The 19,178-nt window shown below is 43.6% G+C and overlaps 1 protein-coding gene across 1 annotated transcript; it reads right to left on the reverse strand.

The window, feature by feature from the left end:
* Positions 1–453: 453 nt before the first annotated feature.
* On the reverse strand, positions 454–8,065 carry LOC311129430 (uncharacterized protein). Its single transcript, XM_084161713.1, has 7 exons — positions 7,912–8,065; positions 6,916–7,118; positions 6,277–6,378; positions 5,111–5,206; positions 4,202–4,312; positions 3,926–4,049; positions 454–3,711 (listed from the first exon to the last, which is right to left on the reverse strand). The coding sequence occupies exons 1-7, from the start codon at positions 7,937–7,939 to the stop codon at positions 884–886; spliced, it is 3,492 nt and encodes a 1,163-aa protein (XP_084017839.1). The 5' UTR covers positions 7,940–8,065; the 3' UTR covers positions 454–883.
* Between the last annotated feature and the right edge of the window lie 11,113 nt (positions 8,066–19,178).

The following is a 19,178-nucleotide window of genomic DNA, read 5'->3' on the forward strand; positions in this document are numbered from 1 at the left end:
AACAATTAATTAAATAACTAAAAAAGTGTAAACTGTAGCCATTTATTTCCCTTTATAGTTTATTTGCCTAAGCATGACCTTCATCCACATACCATTTCCCCCCCCCAAACATTGCTTGTGTCAGCAAGTAGACATTGTTCTTAGGGGGGCAGGGCTAGTTACCCCATAGTACCCTAAATATCATGAAGCTGTTGGATAAAAATGTCAATAGCCTTTATGCCAAATACCCTTCCTGCAAAGGACCTTTCCATGGATTAGCCTACCTTTCAGTAAAATCAAACTTCTAATTTTGTTCCAGTTTAACCGGTAATGATCCAGGGATATTTGAGGACCAGTGATGTTGACCTGAAGGATCCTAATAAAACTGATATTTCTGCAAGCATTGGTTGAGTTTTGTATGAAGTGTATCTGTGCAAAAAGTTACAAATGTGAATACATGCATGTTTTTAATCAGACAGATATTTTCATGTCTTTCTCCTTTATTATTGCCATTATCAGAAAATGCAATGTTGTGGTTATTTGAGAATAACAGTTTACATGTTTCAGCCTTTACAGTACATACTACAAATTAGCTATTGAAATTATCCACTGAATGATGAAAAAAAAGCTGAAAACAAGAGAATACTAATTAAAACCAGAGGTGTTAAACCAGTCGTTGTTATATATAGTAAACAACAAGAACTCAAATGCCAGAGTCTAACAGAGTGATAATGCTTTTGACTCCAGTCCACATTTACCTGCCTGGGGACAAGGGTTCAAGCCCCTTCTCTGCCCTTCTGTCTGTCCCCCTACTTTCTGTCTCCCTCACTACTTTCCCTGCTGTACTGTCTTAAAATGAATAACAATACAAAGGGACATCAGAGTTCCAAAAAAAACTTCATTTTTAATTCAAGGAGTGAGTGCATTGATGTTCAGTCAGGCGCTTTCTTTGAGCGAAAGCTAACCCACATTCCGCACACACATGTGGCTTCTGTTTTCCTGTATGGGTTCGCTCGTGTCTTTGCCTATGGTAATTTAATCTGAAACTTTTGGCACAAATGCTGCATGCAAATGGCTTCTCTCCAGTGTGAAGTCGTTGGTGTGATTTCAGGAAACATAACTGTACGAAGGACTTTCCACAGTCTTGGCATTTGTATGGTCTCTCACCAGTATGGTACCTTTCATGCAGCCTTCTTTCATTGGCAGTGATGAAGGTTTTTGTGCAATAGGAGCATGGCCATGGTCTTTCTCCTGTGTGAGTAAGTTCATGTCTTATCAATGACACTGCTTTCAAAAACTGCTTTCCACAGACTGCACAGGTATATCTCACCCCCTCATGAACTTGTTCAATGTGTGTATTCAGCTGAATCTTTGTCCGATAAGTCATGTCACACTGCGAACAAGAAAAGGGTTTCTCCTCTGAGTGAGTCCCCATATGCATTGACAGGTTTCCACGATCCTTGTAGCTCTTTCCACACTGCCAGCACAGGAACGGCTTTTCTCCTGTGTGCTTCCTACTGTGTATTGTTAGAGAATTTGCTTTATTGAACTTTGCTTGACAAACAGAGCACTGGTAAGGGTACTCACCTGAGTGAACTCTCTCATGTTCAACAAGGTATCTTAACTGGGTAAAAGTTTTCTCACAGTGCGAGCAGGGGTATGGTCCTGTGAATTTATGTTGATGCAGATAGTGATCTCTCAGACGCCCCAACAGGGTAAAGGTCTTCTCACACATGGTACACTGAATTTCCTTGTGCTGCATCAGCTTGTGTCTGTCAAAGGCAATTGAGTTTGGAAGTACCCTTCCACAATCAGAGCAATAGAATGGGTTGTGAATTCGCTTGTGTGTTCTTAGGGATGATGAACCTTTGAAGTCCTTCCCACAATCATCACATTTGAAGACCACCTTTCTTTTCTCACATTTGAAGACCACCTTTATTTTTTCCTCTTTGCATAAACTTTCCTGGTGTTGCTTCAAATTACAGATGTCATTGAAACTCTTTCCACATTTTTTACACCAGTGAACCAGTTGGAGTTGACTGGTGGATGTCTCTGGAGCATCAGCCTTAGCAGCCAGCGGTTCGCTAGAGTCCTCCTCTTGGTGCTGGTCTACCATCTGAGAGGACTCTTCTCGGTTCACCTTACAGATATATCTCTGGTGTTGATTCAAATTGTGCACGTACTTAAAGCTCTGCTCACAATTGCCACATTGATAAGGACGCTCATCTGAATGGGATCTCATATGAATAGCCATAACTGAAGCACGGTTAAAAATCTTCCCACACACAGTGCATGGTTTGGGTTCTTTGAGAGTCGGCACTGAAGTAACAGCCATGATAAGGGTCTCAGTGTCGTTTTCCTTGGTAGTGAGAGGGTTGATGCAACTCACTGTGTTAACTTCCACTTCTTGCTGGTCCACACTCTGACCACACAAGTCTTCTACGATACCCTCGTGACCAAGGATTTCCTGATGTTTCTTCAATGTATCTTTGTACTTAAAACTTCTCTCACAAATAGCACAATTATAGGGACGTGCTTTTGAGTGAGATTTCAAGTGCCTTTCCATCTGTGAAGTACAAGTCAAAATCTTACCACACACATAACAGGTTTTGGAATCTACCTGGGATCGATTTTCTGCAGTGGCAAGAAAAACCTTCTCTGGTTGCGGGCCACTCTGTTGTTGTGCCATGTTCTGACCAACATCCTGACACAAATCTCCCTGGGTCATTTTCTGACACAATTCTCTCTGGTGTTTTTTCAAATCGTATGAATACTTGAATCTCTTATCACAATTGACACACCCAAATGGACGCTCTTTTGAGTGGGAGCTCATGTGCCTTACCAAGCTTGAAGTACGAGCAAAAAACCTCCCACACACAGAGCATGTGTTAGTGGCTGTGATAGTGTCCAGAGTTCCTTGATGAGATGGCCCTGGTGGAGAGGAAGTCTTGAGGGGTGATGTGATCAGAGATTTGCTAGTTGAGGGTTGTGGGATCTCTTCTTCATTTTTATCATCAAACATCTTTAGCTCCTTTTCACAAACTCGCCTCTGGTGTCTCTTCAGATTATGACCATCCCTGAAGCTTTTTTCACACATGAGGCACTTAAACTTGAGATCTCCAGTGTGGGTTAGCTGATGCCTTTTCATGGCTGTGACTCGAGTGAAAGTCTTTCCACACACTTCACATGTCTTATTGAATGGGCCTCTTTTACATGACTTCTTTGGGGAGGGGCGACCCTTGGAGGATGATGGTTGTTTGATTGCACGCCCGGAAGAATCAGTCTTTCGTGGTTTTCGTCCTTTGGGGGAGACACGCACCTTGGATGATGGCTGTTTCATTGCACGCCCTGAGGAATCAGTCTTCCAAAGTTGCCGTCGTTTTGAAAACATTTTCTTAATCTGCAGCCTTTTGCTTCGTTTTAATGGTTGAAAATGTGATGGTCTGAGTGAATTCAAGCCAGTGACAGCTTGATTGTCAATTTCCCCAACGGCAGTCTCCATGTCCATACCATACTCCTGCTCAGTAATTACGTCTCTTCTAACCTCAGCTGCTGGGACTAGTCCATCAATTTCCTTTGTCCGATTCTCCAACAACTCTCTTGCTTCCATTCCCTCCAAATTCATGCTTTCTGATTGTGTATCTGAGTCTACATCTGGGGCAGTCACCACTCGGACGTATGGAGGAAGAGACAGAGAGGAGAGGATGCAGTCACCAAAGGACGATGGAGTTCCTTTTCATGCATAAAAAGTGGGAGACAATGAAAAAAATTAAGGTTAAATTGAACAGCATATGATAATTATGTCAATGCCTCAAATATAAACTTTTACCAGACAAACATAACCAATAATCTATTTCCTATACATAATTACCTGACACTCATCATTTGCAATTTTTTCATAACCAATCCAAACCATGGATCCTCTATAAATCTGTATGATACTCACGGATGGAGTCCAAATGTCCACGTTTTCTGTGGTACTGGAGCAGGGTTCTCAATTGTCTGAAGTCAGGTACAAACTGTACACATTTCTCCAGGGCAGAGGGGACAGCATTTAGCAAGGAGGCGGTCTTGAGAGAGAGAAACATGGTTTAAAAGCATTAACAACAAACTAATGTCCAACTCACAGTTCCTTAAACATGAACATATTGATTCTTGCTTGGTATTCTTGACTTCTAATTCCCCAAGCTAATTAGATAAAGGTGTTATTCCTTCTTATTACCTGTTCAAGGTCTGGTATGGGAAGTAACTTCTCAAGTCTGGAAAGGAATTCCAACATCAACATCTGTATTGCAGTGTCATACTTGGGCCCAAATTCCACAGGGAACACATCCTAGATGAGAATAAATAAATGTAATAATGTCAATAATTAGCCTAAAATGTGCACTGCTATTAACTTTGGTCTTAGACCATCATACAGCCACTTCAACACCCTAAAGCAGAATGTTTTAGTCTTTTGTTTGATCTATAAAGAAACCATAACTAAACCACAAACACCTGGAGGTGGGAATACAGTATGTGTGAATGAGAAGGACTCAAACCTGTAGAAATATAGTACTTTAATGTATTGGAGATGCAGTCTTGTACAGTACCAGTAAAACGTTTGGACATACCTACTCATTTCAGGGTTTTTCTTTTTTTTTTTTTTACTATTTTCTACATTGTAGTGAATATGTCAACCTCATGAAGCTGGTTGAGAGAATGCCAAGAGTGTGCAAAGCTATCATCAAGGCAATGGGTGGCTACTTTGAAGAATCTCAAATCCAAAATATATTTTGATTTGTTTAACACTATTTTGGTTACTACATGATTCCATATGTGTTATTTCATAGTTTTGATGTCTTCACTATTATTCTACAATGTATAAAATAGTCAAAATAAAGAAAAACCCTTGAATGAGTAGGTGTGTCCAAACTTTTGAATGGTACTGTACATGGATGTAACATTTAGAATATAAAAACTCAGCCCCTCAGAGTTCTAACTAGCCTGGGTGACAGTCTTTTTCTGCTTTCTTGACAACTTCTTATGGAATTGTGAGGCCAAACATTGACAATGGAGTAGGCAAAATCACAAACAGATCTGGTACCAGGCTAGGTTCTAACTGCAACGAAGACTAAATGGAGAAACAAACCTGGTAGAAGTTCTCCCTTTCACTTGGGTCTTTCAGCAGAGATTCAACCAGCTCCACAAAGTTTGATTCAGATAATTCCACCTCTGCATCACCTGACTGCAACAAAACATGCACAAATTATGACATTTATTAACCTTTAACGTCAATTATCTAAAAACAAGTACTCTTTTTCCCTTCATATTCCCATATGGTGTAGCTTAAACCTTTAAATAATCTGAGGTTTTTGTGTTGAGCCCGCCATCGGTTGAGACACAACATGCTCTTGAATACAGGGTTGGTGTCATTTTCAATCATATAAATAAAATGTATAGAATGTACCTATCCCATCAGACCAATGCAATTTAGCTAGTACACAATTGACATTTTAATTGAATGGAAATGTTTACTTCTAATTACTACCACAAAGATGACTCCCGGTCCACCCACCGTCGAATGTCAACTTAAATGGTCATGTCTATTCTATTATCTATGATTTCAATAGGTTTCCTATGGAGGAATGAGAGTATAATTTAAAACAACAGATATTCCATTCTAGTCAACATTCTCTGATGTGTGGTACCATTTGAAAGTAGACATTTCAATTTGATTTTAGTACATTTATCAGCCAAAACATGACACCCGCCCTGTATTCAAGAGCATGTTGTGTCTCAACCGATTGCAGGTACAACAACTTCAGGTGAAGTAAAATAGGGTCTGAGCTACAACATTTGCAAATATGTATTTTTTTTATTCGTTTAAGCGTTTTTAGATAATTTACATATAAGGTTCAAAATGACAATGTTTATTAAAAACCTTTAAAATATATATATATATATATATAAAATAGTTTGGAAACCCTGTTTGCAAGCTTTTCAATGATATCAATTTCAACTGGTTATCTTTTTTAGTGATGAAGACATGTCATGATGGTATGGTCAAGTATGCAAAATAGGTCAACTTTAAGCACATTTATCTCTTGAATGTTTTGCCGTTCAAGTCCAAAAAGTCACTTTCTGAGCACTTCTACAATGGGCAAATATGTATGGGGGTTTCTTTCAAATCAAAAGGGGTGCTGTCAAAAAGTGATTGAATTCAAATGGATTTACCCATCACTGAACATCAGTAAGCATGCCGAATTACATAGGCATGTGTTTTTCAGCTCCAATCCCTCTTTGAAAGATACTCACCTCTGCTTCCCCAGTGAATGTGAGGGATCGGATCCTGTCCAGGTGTTGCTGAATATTCTGGAGGTCTAATGTCTGCTCAGTGCGACACAACTCCAGAACCAGCTGAAATGACAAATGGCCAGTCAATAGTTGGTCAAAGGTCAACCCCACACTTCCTAGGCACTGCTCTGTTGTGACACATTTTGAGAAAATTACAGATAGCCTAGATAAGGCCCAATGTCAGTATTCAATTGAGAAAATCAGCGTCAGGGTCTTCATCTCTGTCAATTACCATTACCAGTCAGTTGTCTAAGGCCAGAGTCAACTGTCTACATTGTTTTGTCTAAAGGCTAGGATAGCTCCAGGGTGGGTTGTGGTGTTTACTATGATAACTATAAATATCTGCATCTAAAAGTGGATTTAAACGTTCTTGTAGACTGCTCTGTGATCTAAAGGATGCAAAATAACTGCCTCCTGATTATAGATAGGCATATACCTTCATACTGTACATGGGAAAAGTTCTGCTTAGACCTCATATAGATAGGAGTTCTAGATCTATGTAGGAGTTCTAGGTGTATGTTTGGGATAAAGGCTAGGACTACCGTCACGTCATCATTTTGTTGCATGTTTCTTTTCCCCATTCTGAGCCCAATCTCTTACCCTTGCTCTAAGCCCCAGGATGAGTTGGGCCCTCTGACTGCAACTCAAAAGTTCTGGCACAATCTCTGTCACCGTGGTGACAAACTCCTCCAGCATCCCATAATCTTGAACATCTCCTCGCTGAACTACTTGCCACATAGCTGCAGAGACAAGCCGCAGTGGTGGAATGAAGAGACGCATAGAGGGAAGAAGAAGAGGGGGGCCTAAAAATACGAAAATAAGTTGTTAGCCGACACACGGCCACCCTGACTAGGCGCGCGCATTCATAGGACCTAGCTAGCTAGCAATATCTAAAAAGTTACCACACTTTAGACTAACGTTAGTAAAAATATATGTTATGTTAACGGGATATTTAAAGCAACAATCAGCAGTAGAAACAAATAACAAAGCTGGGTCCCGATTCCCCACCCACATTAAGGTATAAAGCTAAGGGATGGCGCTAGGGAAATGTAACCGCTCTCAAATATAAATAGTTATGGATATAAGGACTGGCCATCATGATATCAACATTATAGTTTTAGTCATGTTTTGAGTCTATATAGTGTTTGTTTACAATTACATTGTTGACAAACATTGGAATAAAATAAGCTTATATTTTGGGTTAATGGGGTACGACCAATGATTTATATTCATCATTGCGTACGACGACAGTAGAACTTAGCTAATGAGGCATATAAGTTATATTCTTCAAGAAGCAATGGGTTCATGTCATTAATAAGTACAGCAATGGATGTAGCAACTGCTGATTTTACCCTTTAAACAACGATAGAGTGAAATAAAGTCATTCATGATTTCGAAACAGTCTAGATATTGCAGATACGTGGACTTGCCAGTGCCACCATTTCAGCTAGCCTTGGCAGCCTATACTACGTTTCAGCAGGGCGGGATCATAGGGCAAGATACGGCATACGCCATGTTGAACATCGAACGCACACCAAGCCTAGCTAACGTTAGCTACGTTATCAAATTTGTTAACAATTTATACCGCTATCTTACCATTTTCGCATGGATCCTGACTTTGCATCTTGGCCTCATACAATAGTCAGCAGGAAGCTTAGGTACACTTGAAAAGTAAGCTAGCTAGATTTGATTTAGATGCCCCACTTCCCGGTCTAGAGTTCCCGTTCTCGCTACAGACCATTCAAGCAGTGAGGACCGGAAGTTGTTGCTATCAGTTTCCGGGCTTTCTTGTTTTTCTAAATAAAACACAGATAGGGCTTTCCTAAACACTTATTAAATCTAATAAATGACTACCTACTGCAATGCTTTGTTCTGTATTTTAGTGGGCGTGTTCATACTACCGCTACATCATATTTATTAGACTAAATTCATTTAAAAAGTCGATGAAAAAAGTGTAGGAATAGCTCATGCAAAGCCCATATGTAGGAGGACAAATGTGCATGTTTATATGTAATGTAAATTACAATTGTCATTATTACATCGTTCATACAATTTTCATCAAAACAATTTTTAGGCCCTCATAATGCTGTTGACGATGGTGATGTATTCTGACATTATAGCGCCACCCTGCGGCCGTATTAAGTTATTATTATCGATTGACAGTGGCGGCACAGGGTAGTACAATTCTATTTACTGTGTACTTGGAGCATCAATGCGGTGAAGCGGGTCAGGGCTGGTTGACTCTGTGTAAGGCAGAGAGTCAGAGACAGGCTGCTGACGAATATTGCGGCCTCGCGACTAGCTCTTAGGAAACTTTGCTGTATTTTTTTTTTTTTTTATGTATTATTTTTTACATTATTAGCTCAGAAAGTGTTTTGTGTCATTACATACAGCCGGGAAAGACTTGGATGTCAGAGCTGCGGTAACTCACCAGCATTACGACCAGGAATATTACTTTCCTGAAGCAGATCCTTTGTTTGCTCTCCCCAGGGCAACTGAACTGATTCCAGCGGCTGACCCAAAACATCGCCGACGGAGGAGAGGCACTCGGAGCGGCCTGCTGGTTCGACTTAGGAGGCGCGCACACCACCCACCGCTTCCAAGTATACTACTCGCTAATGTTCAGTCTTTGGATAACAAAGTCGACGAGCTCAGGGCAAGGATTTTTTCCAGAGAGACATTAGGGTCTGTAACATACTTTGTTTAACGGAAACATGGCTCTATGGGGATATTCTGTCAAAATCGGTCCAGCCAGATGGGTTCTCAGTTCATCGTGCAGACAGAAATAAATATCTCTCCTGGAAGCAGAAGGGCAGAGGTGTGTGTTTCATGATTAACGACTCATGGTGTAATTGTAGTAACATACAGGAACTCAAGTCCTTTTGTTCACCCAACCTAGAATACTTCACAATCAAATGCCGACCGTATTATCTCCCAAGATAATTTTATTTGGTTATAGTCACGGCCGTGTATATCACCCCTCAAGCCGATACCACGACGGCCCTCAAAGAACTTCACTGCTTTATGCAAACTGGAAACCACATACAGTGGGGAAAAAAAGTATTTAGTCAGCCACCAATTGTGCAAGTTCTCCCACTTAAAAAGATGAGAGAGGCCTGTAATTTTCATCATAGGTACACGTCAACTATGACAGACAAAATGAGAAAAAAATATCCAGAAAATCACATTGTAGGATTTTTAATGAATTGATTTGCAAATTATGGTGGAAAATAAGTATTTGGTCAATAACAAAAGTTTCTCAATACTTTGTTATATACCCTTTGTTGGCAATGACACAGGTCAAATGTTTTCTGTAAGTCTTCACAAGGTTTTCACACACTGTTGCTGGTATTTTGGCCCATTCCTCCATGCAGATCTCCTCTAGAGCAGTGATGTTTTGGGGCTGTCGCTGGGCAACACAGACTTTCAACTCCCTCCAAAGATTTTCTATGGGGTTGAGATCTGGAGACTGGCTAGGCCACTCCAGGACCTTGAAATGCTTCTTACGAAGCCACTCCTTCGTTGCCCAGGTGGTGTGTTTGGGATCATTGTCATGCTGAAAGACCCAGCCACGTTTCATCTTCAATGCCCTTGCTGATGGAAGGAGGTTTTCACTCAAAATCTCACGATACATGGCCCCATTCATTCTTTCCTTTACACGGATCAGTCGTCCTGGTCCCTTTGCAGAAAAACAGCCCCAAAGCATGATGTTTCCACCCCCATGCTTCACAGTAGGTATGGTGTTCTTTGGATGCAACTCAGCATTCTTTGTCCTCCAAACACGACGAGTTGAGTTTATACCAAAAAGTTATATTTTGGTTTCATCTGACCATATGACATTCTCCCAATCCTCTTCTGGATCATCCAAATGCACTCTAGCAAACTTCAGATGGGCCTGGACATGTACTGGCTTAAGCAGGGGGACACGTCTGGCACTGCAGGATTTGAGTCCCTGGCGGCGTAGTGTGTTACTGATGGTAGGCTTTGTTACTTTGGTCCCAGCTCTCTGCAGGTCATTCACTAGGTCCCCCCGTGTGGTTCTGGGATTTTTGCTCACCGTTCTTGTGATCATTTTGACCCCACGGGGTGAGATCTTGCGTGGAGCCCCAGATCGAGGGAGATTATCAGTGGTCTTGTATGTCTTCCATTTCCTAATAATTGCTCACACAGTTGATTTCTTCAAACCAAGCTGCTTACCTATTGCAGATTCAGTCTTCCCAGCCTGGTGCAGGTCTACAATTTTGTTTCTGGTGTCCTTTGACAGCTCTTTGGTCTTGGCCATAGTGGAGTTTGGAGTGTGACTGTTTGAGGTTGTGGACAGGTGTCTTTTATACTGATAACAAGTTCAAACAGGTGCCATTAATAGAGGTAACGAGTGGAGGACAGAGGAGCCTCTTAAAGAAGAAGTTACAGGTCTGTGAGAGCCAGAAATCTTGCTTGTTTGTAGGTGACCAAATACTTATTTTCCACCATAATTTGCAAATAAATTCATTAAAAATCCTACAATGTGATTTTCTGGATTTTCTTTTCTCAATTTGTCTGTCATAGTTGACGTGTACCTATGATGAAAATTACAGGCCTCTCCCATCTTTTTAAGTGGGAGAACTTGCACAATTGGTGGCTGACTAAATACTTATTTTCCCCACTGTATCCTGAGGCTGCATTTATTGTAGCCGGGGATTTTAACACAGCAAATTTGAGGACTAGGCTGCCGAAGTTCTATCAACATATTGACTGTTGTACTCTGGCTGCTAAAATCCTCAACCATTGCTATTCGAACTTCTGGGATGGTTATAAGGCCCTCCCCCGCCCTCCTTTCGGAAAATCTGACCACGGCTCCATTTTGCTCCTCCCTTCCTATAGGCAGAAACTCAAACAGGAAGTACCCATGCTAAGGACTATTCAATGCTGGTTGGACCAATCGGAATCCACGCTTCAAGATTGTTTTCATCACGCGGACTGGGATATGTTCCGGGTAGCTTGCGAAAATAATTTAGACGAATACACTGAAACGGTGACTGAGTTTATCAGGAAGTGTATAGGAGATGTTGTGCCCACTGTGACTATTAAAACCTACCCTAACCAGAAACCGTGGATAGATGGCAGCATTCACGCAAAATTGAAAGCGCGAACCACCGCATTTAACCATGGCAAGGTGACTGGGAATATGGAAGAATACAAACAGTGTAGCTACTCACTACGCAAGGCAATTAAACTGGCAAAACATCAGTATAGAGACAAAGTGCAGTAGCAATTTAACGGCTCAGACACAAGACGTATGTGGCAGGGTCTACAGACAATCACGGACTACAAACGGAAAACCAGCCACGTCGCCGACACCGACATCTTGCTTCCAGACAAGCTAAACACCTTCTTCGCCCGCTTTGAGGATAACACAGTGCCACCGACGCGGCCCACTACCAAGGACTGTGGGCTCTCCTTCTCTGTAGCCGACGTGAGTAAGACATTTAAGCATGTTAACCCCCGCAAGGCTGCCGGCAAAGACGGCATCCCTAGCCGCGTCCTCAGAGCATGTGCAGACCAGCTGGCTGGTGTGTTTACGGACATATTCAATCTCTCCCTATCCCAGTCTGCTGTCCCCACATGCTTCAAGATGGCCACCATTGTTCCTGTACCCAAGAAAGCAAAGGTTACTGAACTAAATGACTATCGACCCGTAGCACTCACCTCTGTCATCATGAAGTGCTTTGAGAGACTAGTCAAGGATCATATCACCTCTACCTTACCTGTCACCGTAGACCCACTTCAATTTGCTTACCGCCCCAATAGATCCACAGACGATGCAATCGCCATCACACTGCCCTATCCCATCTGGACAAGAGGAATACCTATGTAAGAATGCTGTTCATTGACTATAGCTCAGCATTCAACACCATAGTACCCTCCAAACTCATCATTAAGCTCGAGGCCCTGGGTCTGAACCCTGCCCTGTGCAACTGGTTCCTGGACTTCCTGACGGACCGCCCCCCAGGTGGTGAAGGTAGGAAACAACATCTCCACTTCGCTGATCCTCAACACTGGGGCCCCACAAGAGTGCGTGTTCAGCCCCCTCCTGTACTCCCTGTTCACCCATGACTGCGTGGCCAAGCACGCCTCCAACTCAATCATCAAGTTTGCAGACGGCACAACAGTAGTAGGCTTGATTACCAACAATGACGAGACAGCCTACAGGGAGGAGGTGAGGGCTCTGGGAGTGTGGTGCCAGGAAAATAACCTCTCACTCAACATCAACAAAACAAAGGAGATGATCGTGGACTTCAGGAAACAGCAGAGGGTGCACCCCCCTATCCAGATCGATGGGACCGTAGTGGAGAAGGTGGAAAGCTTCAAGTTCCTTGCCGTACACATCACTGACAAACTGAAATGGTCCACCCACGCAGACAGTGTGGTGAAGAAGGTGCAACAGAGCCTCTTCAACCTCAGGAGGCTGAAGAAATTTGGCTTGGCACCTAAAACCCTCACACACTTTTACAGATGCACAATTGAGAGCATCCTGTCAGGCTGTATCACCGCCTGGTACGGCAACTGCACCACCTGTTACCCCAGGGATCTCCAGAGGGTGGTGCAGTCTGCCGAAACCATTACCGGGGGCAAACTACCCGCCCTCCAGGACACCTACAGCACCTGATGTCACAGGAAGGCCAAACAGATCATCAAGGACATCAACCACCCGAGCCACTGCCTGTTCACCCCGCTATCATCCAGAAGGCGAGGTCAGTACAGGTGCATCAAAGCTGAGACCGAGAGAATGAAAAACAGCTTCTATCTCAAGGCCATCAGACTGTTAAATAGCCATCAGACTGTTAAATAGCCATCACTAGCACATTAGAGGCTGCTGCTGCCTATTGAAATCACTGGCCACTTTAAGAAATGGAACACTAGTCACTTTAATAATGTTTACATATCTTGCACTACTCACCTCATATATATATATATATATATACTATATTCTACTGTATCTTAGTCCATGCCGCTCTGTCATTGCTTGTCCATATATGTATATATTCTTAAATTCCATTCCTTTCTTAGATTTGTGTGTATTGGGTATATGTTGTGGAATTGTTAGATATTACTTGTTAGATATTACAGCACTGTCGGAGCTAGAAGCACAAGCATTTCGCTACACCCACAATAACATCTGCTAAACACGTGTGACAAATAACATTTTATTTGATTTGAGGAAACAAGCACCAATGGAGGCTGGGGGTGAGAGAGGCTGATGACCCCAGACAGGACCAATGGAGGCTGGGGTTGAGAGTGATGACCCCATAGAGGAACAGGGAAGGCTGGGGTGAGAGGTTGATGACCCCAGACCTACATGATGGATGGAGGGTCCTCGTTGATGACCCCAGACCTACATGATAGATGGAGGGTCCTCGTTGATGACCCCAGACCTACATGATGGATAGATGGTCCTCATTGATGACCCCAGACCTACATGATGGATAGATGGTCCTCATTGATGACCCCATACCTACATGATGGATGGAGGGTCCTCGTTGATGACCCCAGACCTACTTGATGGATTGAGGGTCCTCACTGATACAGAAGGTATTAGAGAGTCAAGGGAGGTACTCAGACAGCGGAAACAAATCAAATGGTTTCCCATTAAGGGTAATGGACTCATACCAACTGAAGTGTGTACACTGAGTGGACAAAACATTAAGAACAACTTCCTAATATTGACCCTTTTACCCTCAGAACAGCCTCAATTCATTGGGGCATAGACTCTACAAGGTGTCAAAAGCGTTCCACAGGGTTGCTGGCCCATGTTGGTTCCAATGCTTCCCACAGTTGTGTCAAGTTGGCTGGATGTCCTTTGGGTGGTGGACCATTCTTGATACACACAGGAAACTGTTGAGCATGAAAAACCCAGCAGTGTTGCAGTTCCTGACACAAACCGGTGCCCCTGGCACCTACTACCATACACCGTTCAAAGGCACTTAAATCTTTGTTTTGCCCATTCACCCTCTGAATGGCAAACATACATAATGTCTTAATTGTCTCAAGGCTTAAAAATCCTTCTTGAACCGGTCTCCTCCCCTTCATCTACAATGATTGAAGTGGATTTAACAAGTGACATCAATAAGGGATCATAGCTTTCACCTGGATTCACCTGGTTAGTCTAGGTCATGAAAAGAGCAGGTGTTCATAATGTTTAGTACCAATAATCATGAAATCATTATGCCAGGTAGAAGGTTTTTGGGAAGCCTTTCCATCTACCAGAAGACGTTTAGTCACTGGTGCAACACACACCCTGAAGCCCCAGCAAGGCAGGGGAGCCCCATAGCCGCGGGAAGTAGGGGTGCTGAGGGTGTTGCAGCACCCCCTGAAAAAAAAAAAAAAAAAGAAACATTTAGAAAACATTAAAAAAATATATATACAAAAATCTAACAAAAGTAGTGCACGGGCCTTCTGTAACGCGGCCAATGTTTGTTTTTCTCCAGCCCTCCCACCCCCAAACTTCTACTATGGATATTTCCATCTCTGTCCATTAAACCACTTGCATGTGTGGTGCGCATTTTAGAACTGTGTTTTCCGCTAAATTCATTTTGGAACATTTGCGAGTAGGCCTACTGCCGTGTGCACATTGCTGCGCTTAAAATGTGAAGAAATATTTATTATTACCATTTTAAACTGAACATTCTGATCTGTTCTTAATATTTGATACAGCGTATACCTTCACTACACTAGCCTACTTTGATTCGCATCGTGGGTATTAAAAAGTGAGTATACGCAATGCCCACAAAAAAAAGTGTGGATAAGGCGAATACCTGCATATACCCTCCACTACACCACTGGAAAAGGTATTTCCATGTAACCAGAGTTATTTTTAATTTAGCGTGTACTCGTGTGTGTGTGAATGTGTGTGTGTGTGTGTGTGAGTCAGTTCCAGTGTGCTTAGTAGGCTACACCTGTAGAGGGCATAGTGGCACCAGGGCACACATTGACTCTGTCAGGGCACTGTGCTTCTTGGAGTGAATGAGGGAAGGAGTGAAGAAAGGTTTGAAGTGAAAAGGTTACAGAGGCTCTATAGCAAATGGTCCTTTCAAGAAAGACAATACATAAATGTTTCTAAGTTAGCAGAGCAGTTCTTGAGTTGACAGTTTAAAAATAGGGTGAAACAGGAGAGATGGATGACTGGCAGAGTTGGACAAGTCTCTGGAAGCTAACAGACAATCAAAGTTGAGGCTGAATTAAACACTAGAGAGGACTCTGAAAGACAGAAAGAAAATAAGTATTGTTTGAGACAGATCATTCACCTACAACTCTACTGGTTGAAATCCCTGATAAGCACACAGGGTCAGGTCGTTAGATGTGCAGTATGTTGTTGCCCTCCCCGTTGAGTAGTAGACTGTATGTATGTGTCAAGGTGACATCTAGATTTGTATAAAAATGTGTTATTTATTGTGTAGGCTGCTCTCCTACTTTAAATAAAATAATGGGAGGGGAAAAATGGCCACATTAGCTACGACTGTGATACCCAGTAGAAAGCACCTCAAGTTGGCAGGCACTTTGACTTTGTGGCTGTGCTTTTTAGTGGAAAAGGGTGCGCTGGTCGCCAGTTTATCGACTCGTGCAGCCCAATCACCCACGCAAAACAGTCTTGCGTGGCAACAACTCTGCCCAATTAGCTGATTCGAGTTCCATACACCCACTCCTTTCAACACACCCACTCTCCTATACTCCCGTCGCCATATTAGGCTGCAGTTACCCATACTTGGCAGACTTGAGGTGCATTCTACTGGGTATCACAGTTATGTTGCCGGCAGTAGCTAATGTGGCAATTTTTCCCCTCGCATGATTTTATTTCAAGTAGGATAGCAGTCTACACAAGAAATAACTAATATTTATAACAATCTAGATGTCACCTTGATTCATACATACAGTACAGGGTACTACGGTGTAAACCAGGCCATGAGGTCGAAGGAATTGTCTGTAGAGCTCCGAGACAGGATTGTGTCGAGGCACAGATCTGGGGAAGGGTTCCTCTGTGGAGATGGGAGAACCTTCCAGAAGTACAACCATCTCTGCAGCATTCCTCCAATGACGCCTTTAGGGTAGAGTGGCCAGACGGAAGACACTCCTTAATTAAAGGCACATGACAGCCCACTTGGAATTTGCCAAAAGGCACCTAAAGGACTCTCAGACCATGAGAAACAAGATTCTCTGGTCTGATGAAACCAAGATTGAACTCTTTGGCCTGAATGCCAAGCGTCACGTCTGGAGGAAACCTGGCAACATCCCTACGGTGAAGCATGACGGTGGCAGCATCATGCTGTGGGGATGTTTTTCAGTGGCAGGGACTGGGAGATTAGTCAGGATTGAGGGAAAGATGAACGGAGCAAAGTACCGAGAGATCCTTGATGAAAACCATCTCCAGAGCGCTCAGGACCTCAGACTGGGGCAAAGGTTCACCTTCCAACAGGACAACGACCATACGCACACAGCCAAGACAACGCAGGAGTGGCTTTGGGACAAGTCTCTGAATGTCCTTGAGTAGCCCAGCCAGAGACTTGAACCCGATTGAACATCTCTGGAGAGACCTGAAAATAAATGTGACAGAGCCTGACAGAGCAATAAACCTGACAGAGCTTGAGAGGATCTGCAGAGAAGAATGGGAGAAACTCCCCAAATACAGGTGTGCCAAGCGTCATTTTTTAAAATATAAATGTCATTATGGGGTAAAAAAACGATTTTATCAATTTTAGATTAAGGTCTGAATACTTTCCGAATGCACTGGAGGTCGCAAATGAAGCTATATTTTTTGGAAGAACCTGCTTCGTTTTCTTACTCTCTCTCTTTTCTTCTTCACCTTCTTCAGCCTTCCTCTTCTCGCCTCCTGAAGCTTTGGCTAGCTAGCTGGCTAGCACTTACTGCTAGTGAGGTTGCTAGCTAGCAAGTTAGCATAAACTAGCGCTAACTGGACTAGTTATTGTCTAAATGACAGGTAGAAACACATTCATAACCATAAAGTGGTAACTAGCCCCCAGGGGCCAGTTAACCCCTAGTAGGGGGCAGTTACCCCAGGGGGTTAATTACCCCCTAATACCCTACTACTCATTGGTAATTTTTTCCCCAATATTAGATCAACTTACCACAAAATCGTTTTGTTGAAATATCTCCAAAAGTTGTGATGACACAGAGGAAATGTTTTGTTGAGGAAGAGCAGTGGCAGCCAGGAAAGTGTTGGGGAAATAATTTGGTGTCATCTTGTGGTCTTAATGTGAATTACAGGTGGTGGGGGGGCAGTTACCCCAGAGGGCTAGTTACCCCCTAATACCCTACTACTCATCGAGGGAGGGCAACAACATATGAACACAGTGTAACTCCCCTCCATGTCTCCGACCACTACTTTGTATCCTTTTCTCTCTCGCTCTCCTCCAACACTACTCACTCTGCCCCTACTCAGATGGTAATGCGCCATCGCAACCTTCGCTAACTCTCTCTCCCGCTACTCTCTCCTCTTCCATCCTATCATCTCTTCCCTCTGCTCAATCCTTCTCCCTCCAATCTCCTGATTCTGCCTCCTCAACCCTCCTCTCCTCCCTTTCTGCATCCTTTGACTCTCTATGTCCCCTATCCTCCCGGCCGGCTCGGTCCTCCCCTCCTGCTCCGTGGCTTGATGACTCATTGCGAGCTCACAGAACAGGGCTCCGGGCAGCCGAGCGGAAATGGAGGAAAACTAGACTCCCTGCGGGCCTGGCATCTTTTCACTCCCTCCTCTATACATTTTCTTCATCTGTTTCTGCTGCTAAAGCCACTTTCTACCACTCTAAATTCCAAGCATCTGCCTCTAACCCTAGGAAGCTCTTTGCCACCTTCTCCTCTCTGCTGAATCCTCCTCCCCCTCCCCCCCCTCCTCCCTCTCTGTGGATGACTTCGTCAACCATTTTGAAAAGAAGGTTGACGACATCCGATCCTCGTTTGTTAAGTCAAATGACACTGCTGGTCCTGCTCACACTGCCCTACCCTATGCTTTGACTTCTTTCTCCCCTCTCTCTCCAGATAAAATCTTGCGACTTGTGACGGTCGGCCGCCCAACAACCTGCCCGCTTGACCCTATCCCCTCCTGTCTTCTCCAGACCATCTCCGGTGACCTTCTCCCTTACCTCACCTCGCTCATCAACTCATCCTTGATCGCTGGCTGTGTCCCTTCCGTCTTCAAGAGAGCGAGAGTTGCACCCCTTCTCAAAAAACCAACACTCGATCCCTCTGATGTCAACAACTACAGACCAGTATCCCTTCTTTCTTTTCTCTCCAAAACTCTTGAGCGTGCCGTCTTTAGCCAACTCTCTTGCTATCTCTCTCAGAATGACCTTCTTGATCCAAACCAGTCAGGTTTCAAGACTGGTCATTCAACTGAGACTGCTCTTCTCTGTGTCACGGAGGCTCTCCGCACTGCTAAAGCTAACTCTCTCTCCTCTGCTCTTGTCCTTCTAGACTTGTCTGCTGCCTTTGATACTGTGAACCATCAGATCCTCCTCTCCACCCTCTCCGAGCAGGGCATCTCCGGCGCGGCTCACTCTTGGATTGCGTCCTACCTGACCGGTCGCTCCTACCAAGTGGCGTGGCGAGAATCTGTCTCCGCACCACGTGCTCTCACCACTGGTGTCCCCCAGGGCTCAGTTCTAGGCCCTCTCCTATTCTCGCTATACACCAAGTCACTTGGCTCTGTCATATCCTCACATGGCCTCTCCTATCATTGCTACGCAGACGACACACAACTCATCTTCTCCTTTGCCCCTTCTGATAACCAGGTGGCGAATCGCATCTCTGCATGTCTGGCAGACATATCAGTGTGGATACGGATCACCACCTCAAGCTGAACCTCGGCAAGA

This window comes from Coregonus lavaretus, assembly GCF_964263955.1.
Source record: "Coregonus lavaretus genome assembly, chromosome: 5".
Classification (NCBI taxonomy): Eukaryota; Metazoa; Chordata; class Actinopteri; order Salmoniformes; family Salmonidae; genus Coregonus; species Coregonus lavaretus.

What these genes read in the sequence shown, in the direction of transcription:
- LOC311129430 (XM_084161713.1), bottom strand. Translation starts at nt 7,939, where the DNA reads ATGCAAAGTCAGGATCCATGCGAAAATG. An exon ending in CCATACCAGACCTTGAACAG is followed by an intron (nt 4,050 to 4,201) that starts GTAATAAGAAGG and finishes CTCTCTCTCAAG; the next exon opens with ACCGCCTCCTTGCTAAATGC. An exon ending in TGGACATTTGGACTCCATCC is followed by an intron (nt 3,712 to 3,925) that starts GTGAGTATCATA and finishes ATGCATGAAAAG; the next exon opens with GAACTCCATCGTCCTTTGGT.